The sequence below is a fragment of the Camelina sativa genome, chromosome 4, assembly GCF_000633955.1.
Source record: "Camelina sativa cultivar DH55 chromosome 4, Cs, whole genome shotgun sequence".
Taxonomy (NCBI): domain Eukaryota; kingdom Viridiplantae; phylum Streptophyta; class Magnoliopsida; order Brassicales; family Brassicaceae; genus Camelina; species Camelina sativa.
Genome location: NC_025688.1, coordinates 23,461,750 through 23,469,303, shown reverse-complemented (window position 1 = coordinate 23,469,303; position 7,554 = coordinate 23,461,750). Strand labels below are relative to the sequence as shown.

The window sequence follows — 7,554 nt, the reverse complement described above, 5'->3', positions numbered from 1 at the left end:
TAGTGAATGAATGACTGACCGTGGTATTTGAGATATCAAGTGCTTCCAAGGAAGAGCCGGGGAATTCACATAGCACACTGTCTGAAACTTTTGTATCCCTTAAGCAAAGACTCTTCATTTTCTGTGTCTGACTTATCAAGTTAAAAAGCGATGTCTCAGTAATTCCTGAAAATGTAACACTAAAATTATGTAAGAGCCCATGATCTTTTACATTAAAGAGAGACTGAAATAGAAAAGAAAAAAATACACACCCTCGCATTTACTCATGTGCAACATCTGAAGCTTGGGTGCTAATGAATTTGAATCCATATGCTCATTGGTCATAGAAATACTAGCGCATAGTGCCAAAATCGAATTCTCCGAAAAAGAGGTATAGCAAACTATGAGAGAGCATAAGTACTTACACCTCTGTATAACATATGCTATACATGCATCTGAGAGTAGTGCACACCCTTTTATGTTCAGGTAACATAACGAATCACATAGTCTAGAGATGCTCTGTAGACCCATATCTGTAGCAATGCAAAATGGAGACATCAGCTACGAACACATAGTTAGCTACCTTTAAGTTAGTTAGGATCTGGATTGGGATCTGGATTGTCAAACAATTGGGAGTGTACGAAAGTAGCCAAAAACAAACAAAAAGACTAACCACATATATCACTTCTACCCTCCAGCGTTAGTCTTGTGATATTAGAGAGCGAACAATGACCTCGGCCAGAGTAAAACAACGATGCTTGAACCGGTATTATAGGAGCGATATCAACTGTTAAATCAACTTCAGTGAGCTGGCGAAAATTCTGGAGAAGTTCAAGCACTGTGAACACCTTGATGTTTAAGAGATAAGCAGCTCTCAGTTTTCTTAATGATGGGAATGACTTAGAGAAGCACTTGATCACAAATTTATAGTTAAGCCTCTGACACTTGGACATATCTATCTCTTTCAGCGATTCGAAAGACAAAATTGGTAAAGTTCCATAAGATAAATGTTCTCGATTTCTTTCATCGTCTTCAGGATTCTTTAGGAAACTTTTCAAACTCTTTCTCCACCTGAGATTTGAGAAATACGAGTTAGGAAGTACTGACAGTAGCAGACTGGCTTCGTTTAACTGCCGGCATCCTGACAGGTCCAATATCTGAATGAGGGAACAAAGGCATAATTAGAAAGGACGACATAAAACTTTCGAGGACTTAGCGATTCATCAAATTGAATCAAAGACATCCAATGTCTAAATAAATGAAGACAGAACTTAAAATTAGGTGTCTTCGCAATGAAAAAATTGGATACTTTAGAAAGGCTTTTAATTATAACCCTGTACATAAATGAACTTTATAAGATGGCCAACACAAATACTAAATTCTAGCAAAACGTGAAATACAATTCCTGACACAACTATAAAACTCAAATCAAGGAAGAAAATTCATTCAAGGGTAGATACCTCAGTGTATTCAGTCAGGCGAAGTCTAAGATCAGCAGGAGGGCTATCTGTTAGACTATCGACTAAGTATGTGGATGGGATTTTTTTTAGTTTAATCACCGATTCCAAGCTTTGATCAACAAACTTTGAGAAACCATGAGACTTGCTTCTTCCTGAAATATGGAAACAAACTAAACTAAATGAATTTCTGCTATATTCTCAAGTTGGAGAGATATCACACACATCTTTCATAACATTACCTGCAATAAACGACAGTGGTAAGAGACTAAAACGGACCTGCAATATAATTTACCAACAAACAAGAAAACCAAAAGTGAGAACCATAGTTCCATAGAGCACATATATATATAGAATGCGCAAAATAAAAAGAACTCCAAGGAGAAATTATTTGTAATCCAAATTTGTCCCAAGTAAAGTACTTATAAAAAATTCCCTAACATGGTCGATCATTTATAGAACATCAGTTACACCATTTTTTAAACCTTTTTCACGTAGGTAGGGGATACTGACTTTAGATACACATGTGTCATTCCTTTTTCCTTTTGCTGTGGAATATAAGCCATTTGACCGCAAAAAAAAAAGGATAAGATGAATATGCGATTCGACACCGGATATCCGCATCATATATAGTTCACAAAATATGGATATATGTTTTTTTTGGTATTGTATTGTTAAATTCATCTCTGCATTGGTGACAGACCTTCTAAAGGTTACCTGTTCCATCAAGTTGACTGTGTTATCATGCCTACTCTCCGAAAAGCCAGACATTCTTCTCTCGGCATCAAGCCAAAGAAGAAGTGCATCAGCAAGATGCATCTCACTGTCAGAGTTAAGTCAAAGGTGAGAATCTTAGGGTATGTTTGCACTGATAAGATAGAAAATGGGCACAAACACACCTGTGTACAGTCAGGTGAGGATGTTTAATGCAAGAGATCAACAACTCATATGGAACACTTCCAAAATACTCATCAGATTTTACCAACATCTGCAGAAGACATAAGGATCCGTTATTAGCTACCAAATTGGAAGAAGTTAAGATATTTTAGACATAAGATCATCATTTTCTATCATACATCCTACATATCATTGAAAGGAGTACACAAGCGTACCCAAATAGGAAGGATAGATGGGAAGAGTGAGTGGTACATACGAAATTCTTTGCAAGATAGGCCGCACAGAGATCTGGCAAAAAATCTCCAGCTGTAAAAAGCATCACCAAAAGAATCATGATTTAGAAAAATTTAACTAAATTTAACAAACTATAAGAGATTTCTCGCAAGATTATTCTAACCATGCTCGAGACCAAAACTCCACATCTGAATAAGGTCAGACAAATCTAATTTAGGTGATGCAGGATCATTCGATGATACCAACACTGAAATCCAGGTTTTGCATATAGAGAGAAGCCTCTCCACCCCAAAATAGAGTGCAGCCTATATTTCAACATTCAGAGTTTCAATAATTAAGCATGTTACAACTTACAAGAGAAACAAAGAGAGCAGATGATTGATACAAAAAAAAAAGCTAACCTCAAATAGAGGCAAGAAACTAGTGGATGTAACATCTATGGCGTAACCATACAAACACATGACAAGGTTCAAGAAAGTCTCTAGGTTCCAATCTACAGAGATATGATCGAGGCCTGATTCACTGTTACACAAAATCCAAATTTCAATCAGTTTTATCATCCCTTTGATTGATTACTAATACATACACCAAAGTAGAAGCAAGCTGATACATATATATATACCTGAAGCTTCCGCTTAGTAGGCCTTGGAAATACGATGATTCCTCAATGAGCCTACAGTAGAAAACGAAAGAATCAATAAACCAAAACCTAACCAACGCAAAATTGGGGGATGAGGAAGTTAGTATATGATCACTTCCACTTGCCTAGTTCGATGAACTCGAATTTTTACACTTGCGTAAGCGAGTATCTCTGACAAGTCCCAAGATACAATTTCAGAAGCTGAGATTGAAATCACTTGACTCGGAGGAGCAGAAGAGGAAGAAGATGCGTCTTCATGTTGAAGACAATGATCCTTCTTCAGAACGAGGATTACGAATTCGTCGAGTGAGCTTAGTGCCATTATTGTTCTCTTCTCTGCAACAAACACAAAAAAAAAAGATAATTTGCGAAATTAGAAAACTCCTCTCTCCGCTTTCAAAACCTAAACAAATCATCATCACCAAAATTTTAATTACCAGAATAAACCGGACAATCCTCAACTAAACCGGAACCAAATTATTGGTTTAATGAATAAAAACTCCGAACAAGAGTCTTTGTGTTGTGTAGTTTCCTCCTCCTCCTCCTCCTCCTACCTACGATCGATCTGCAACATAATTCAAACGGATCCGTGAGGTTTCGTTATCATCGGCTCGAGATGCATCACTGGGTTCAAGCTTCTTCTTCCGATTTCAGTGGAACTCCTCCACAGCCACGGAGGTTAATTTTTTTGAATCTTCTTCTCTCTACTACTAATCGTGCCCTCGATTTAAAATTCAGCTGAGTTTGTTGGTGTTTGAATCAGTGGGCATACAGCTGTCAATGTCGGGAAGTCCATGGTGGTGGTGTTCGGAGGTCTCGTCGATAAGAAATTTCTCAATGACATAACTGTTTATGATATTGGTATTATCATCATCATCATCATCATCATCATCATCATCATCATCATCATCCCTTTGTTTTGGCTTCTCGATTGCTTCTGTTTTTTTAGAAAGCTTTGCTTACTTACTCTCCTTCTTTTCAAAGGAAGATGCTTTTTTTTTTTTGGTTATTATTAAGAGTTATTGTCATTGGTTGCGTTACTTGTGATGACTAGTGTTAGCTTGGTTGGGGTGCTGCTCCATCAAAGATGGTTTTTTTTTTTATCACTTAAGAAATTAGCAAAACATAGAAAGCTAAAAAACTTCACATTAGGTTCTTGGATTAGGTGTTGTAGATAGAAAAAAATGGATATTGTCTTACCAGTTTTGCTTGTTTTTGTTTAGTACTTCATATTCGTATTCTCCTTTTTGAGTATCAGTAGAATTGGTTTATATATGGCCTTTGAGTGTAGGTGGTTATACTTATATATATCAGTGTATGGTTTTCCCATTAGCGTCATTAATCATGTTAAGATTGGTTGTTCTTATGATTGTTTGTTCTGTATCCTGTCGACTAGAGAACAAACTTTGGTTTGAGCCAGAATGTACTGGCAGCGAGTCAGAAGAAGGACAAGTGGGTCCTACACCGCGTGCATTTCATGTTGCCATCACTATTGATTGCAATATGTTCATCTTTGGTGGACGTTCTGGTGGCAAGAGGTACCTCACTGGTATATTTTTTAGTTATAGCGGCTTTACATTCTATTTTTTTCACTGACCTTATAAATTGCTTGTTTTCTATAAATCAAATTCAGGTTGGGAGACTTTTGGGTTCTAGATACAGGTATGTATGTAATGTTGTGTGAGACCTGCCTAGGAATTTTTAGCACTATGCTTTGACACTTCTATGATATCCTTATTCATGATAGCTGCTAACATTTGCTGCAGATATATGGCAGTGGTCTGAGCTGACTAGCTTTGGTGACTTACCTACACCTCGTGATTTTGCTGCCGCTGCTGCTATTGGGAACCAAAAAATCGTTTTGTAAGTATCAAACTTTAGACGTCATCATTAGGTATATTTTTTTAATTTTTCTGCCTGCATAGCTAAATCTAAGATCGTTGGCAGGTGTGGCGGCTGGGATGGCAAAAAGTGGTTGTCAGATGTATATGTTATGGATACAAGTAAATCTTAATTTCTCTCTTCTAGTTTCAGTTTTGCAATAAACTCTATTATTTGCTGATAATGCTTACTTTCTTGGTATCCACCAGTGTCCCTTGAATGGATGGAGCTTTCGGTTTTGGGTTCATTGCCACCTCCTAGATGTGGCCATACGGCCACCATGGTTGAGAAACGGTTACTTGTTTTCGGTGGCCGAGGTAGACTACACCAAAACTTTGTAGATTCTCTTTGTTGGCTTCTGAATTCACCTTGATCCAGTCCTTAATTATGTTGAGATGTTTGGTATATTGTTACTCAAGTTTCGCCCCCTTTATTCTACTGAACACCGAAACTGATAAGTGTGATTGCTCAAGAAGCAGAATCCTGAAAGATATAAAGCCAAATGTTAATTTGCTATTCCGCCTGTCACTCTTCAAACAATGTTATAGGATTTTGATGTGTTTGATCTGGTATATGTATTGTAGAAACTCTCTTCCAACCCTAAAGGATTGGTCATGATCACAGTCTGTTTGGCTAGAGTCGATAAAAAGAAAACTGAAAGTATGGTGTGTGATATGGTTAATTGGTTATCATTGGCAGGAGGTGGTGGCCCAATCATGGGTGATCTGTGGGCTTTGAAGGGTCTGATAGATGAAGGTTCATCCTTGATTTCTTAAATATTCATTGAATCTAGTAGGCTATCTCTTAGTTTGTCTTATTTTCTGTTTATTGATCATATTGTGGTTTACCTTTGTTGTGGAAGAAAGAGCGTGAAACCCCTGGATGGACCCAACTAAAGCTTCCTGGTCAAGCACCATCATCTCGATGTGGTCATACAGTTACATCTGGAGGGCATTATGTATGTCTTTTCAGCTCATATTTGCTCCTTGTTATCTATATCTGTAATCAATATGTTAACTCATTTTTTTTGGTATTGGGATGGATGCGTTCGTGACCTACACCACTCACATCACGAATTTCGTTTATGCAGCTTCTGTTATTTGGAGGACATGGAACTGGTGGATGGCTGAGTCGTTATGATGTCTATTATAATGACACTATAATTTTGGACAGAGGTAGATTTTAGCTCACTCGTCCCATTAAATCGCTTAAAAATCACGGAAATACAATAGTAAAATCTACTGAGATGATTAATTGTGATTTATTTTATCATTTTCTTCTGTGCAGTTTTTATATGCTTTGTTATCGTTTCTGCTAAAGTTTTATTTTCGCATTCCAGTAACCGCTCAGTGGAAGCGCTTACCAATAAGCAATGAGCCTCCTCCTCCTCGAGCTTACCATACCATGACTTGTATTGGGGCTCGTCATCTTCTAATTGGTGGTTTTGATGGAAAATTGACCTTCGGTGATCTCTGGTGGTTGGTGCCCGAAGGTATTTTATTCTTATTTGTACTACTGATGTTTTACCTCCCAAAGCTTGGCACCTTAGTTATCATTCTGTTTACAGGGATCATCAATATTATCTTTGGATAGATTTTATATATTGAAATAGTATCGATAGACGAACCAATCATGGTGTTGGTCATAAATTATGGCAATTAGATCCATTTCAGTTTCTAGCATTCTCTTTTATTTATTTATCAAAGTCTGTTTTGGAAGTTATGAAGTTTTATTCATCTGTTTAAATTTTAGTGAACTCTGAAAATGTTCTTACTGTGTTTGATGAAAAAATTGTATGTTTAAACTCTAGATAAAGTCCTAATTCAAAACTTCTACGTTTCCAGCACAACTTCACCCTATTTTTTGCTTTTGTCAGATGATCCGATAGCCAATAGGTCATCTGTACCTCAAGTTAAAAATCCTCCTGAAATCAAGGAGTCAGAGAGAGAATTGGATAAGGTAAACTGGAGTTCCTACATATCATTTTATGTGTTTCTTGCCAATGCAGAAATTAGCGTTTCAGCTTGTTTAAACAATTGAGAGTCTGTTCACCGCAGGAAAGGGGACAAGAGGGATTCAGTATTGTTGATTTGCAAAAGAAAATGGGAATATCTGTTTCATCAGGGCTGCGTTTTCAAATTCCCGAGGAGTCAGAAGATCAAGAATTAGTTGAATTAGGATCAAGATTAATCGAGGGAGATGTAGTTGATGATCGGGTCTTCATGATTGAGGTGATCTTTCCTTTCTCATTTTCAGGATGACGGATGTATGATTGTCTTATCCTGTACTAAAATGCTTCTCAATGAAAAGATGGCAGCTCAAGCACTTCGGCAGCATTGGAAAGAGTCCACTCCAATAACTTTACAACTAAAAGAGCTTGGTTCCTTACTTCGAGATTATCAGCGACTGGTTACGCGAAAACACATGTGAGTTCTTTCTTATCCTTGCCAATTATTTTGGATTTTG

General features: G+C 37.3%; 2 protein-coding genes across 11 annotated transcripts in view; one reads left to right on the top strand and one right to left on the bottom strand.

The window, feature by feature from the left end:
• Window positions 1-3,583, bottom strand: part of LOC104782056 (BTB/POZ domain-containing protein FBL11-like) — a 6,452-nt gene extending 2,869 nt beyond the window's left edge. For 2 of the 7 annotated variants that reach the window (XM_010506871.2, XM_010506876.2), the window contains exons 1-13: window positions 3,333-3,583; window positions 3,190-3,240; window positions 2,969-3,089; window positions 2,731-2,872; window positions 2,590-2,639; window positions 2,336-2,424; window positions 2,154-2,259; window positions 1,922-1,984; window positions 1,679-1,715; window positions 1,440-1,591; window positions 653-1,136; window positions 252-512; window positions 20-165 (exon numbers count right to left, since the gene is read on the bottom strand). In XM_010506871.2, coding sequence (XP_010505173.1) covers window positions 20-165; window positions 252-512; window positions 653-1,136; window positions 1,440-1,591; window positions 1,679-1,715; window positions 1,922-1,984; window positions 2,154-2,259; window positions 2,336-2,424; window positions 2,590-2,639; window positions 2,731-2,872; window positions 2,969-3,089; window positions 3,190-3,240; window positions 3,333-3,529 — 1,899 coding nt within the window. In that variant the 5' untranslated portion in view covers window positions 3,530-3,583. Of the gene's footprint in view, window positions 1-19; window positions 166-251; window positions 513-652; window positions 1,137-1,439; window positions 1,592-1,678; window positions 1,716-1,921; window positions 1,985-2,153; window positions 2,260-2,335; window positions 2,425-2,548; window positions 2,640-2,730; window positions 2,873-2,968; window positions 3,090-3,189; window positions 3,241-3,332 lie in introns of those variants that run through there. The other 5 variants (XM_010506874.2, XM_010506872.2, XM_010506873.2 and 2 more) reach the window with 5 other exon arrangements.
• The window catches only part of LOC104782053 (acyl-CoA-binding domain-containing protein 5-like), a 5,697-nt gene continuing 1,858 nt past the window's right edge, over window positions 3,716-7,554 (top strand). For 3 of the 4 annotated variants that reach the window (XR_766971.2, XR_766972.2, XM_010506869.2), the window contains exons 1-14: window positions 3,716-3,885; window positions 3,971-4,068; window positions 4,604-4,745; window positions 4,841-4,869; window positions 4,974-5,070; window positions 5,155-5,210; window positions 5,298-5,405; window positions 5,788-5,844; window positions 5,955-6,046; window positions 6,179-6,263; window positions 6,428-6,580; window positions 6,965-7,047; window positions 7,146-7,319; window positions 7,399-7,514. Coding sequence is in view for 2 of the 4 variants with exons in the window: in XM_010506869.2 (XP_010505171.1) it covers window positions 3,824-3,885; window positions 3,971-4,068; window positions 4,604-4,745; window positions 4,841-4,869; window positions 4,974-5,070; window positions 5,155-5,210; window positions 5,298-5,405; window positions 5,788-5,844; window positions 5,955-6,046; window positions 6,179-6,263; window positions 6,428-6,580; window positions 6,965-7,047; window positions 7,146-7,319; window positions 7,399-7,514 (1,352 nt within the window). In the remaining 2 variants the exon portion in view is untranslated. The remainder of the gene's footprint in view (window positions 3,886-3,970; window positions 4,069-4,603; window positions 4,746-4,840; window positions 4,870-4,973; window positions 5,071-5,154; window positions 5,211-5,297; window positions 5,406-5,787; window positions 5,845-5,954; window positions 6,047-6,178; window positions 6,264-6,427; window positions 6,581-6,964; window positions 7,048-7,145; window positions 7,320-7,398; window positions 7,515-7,554) is intronic. The other variant, XM_010506868.2, reaches the window with a different exon arrangement.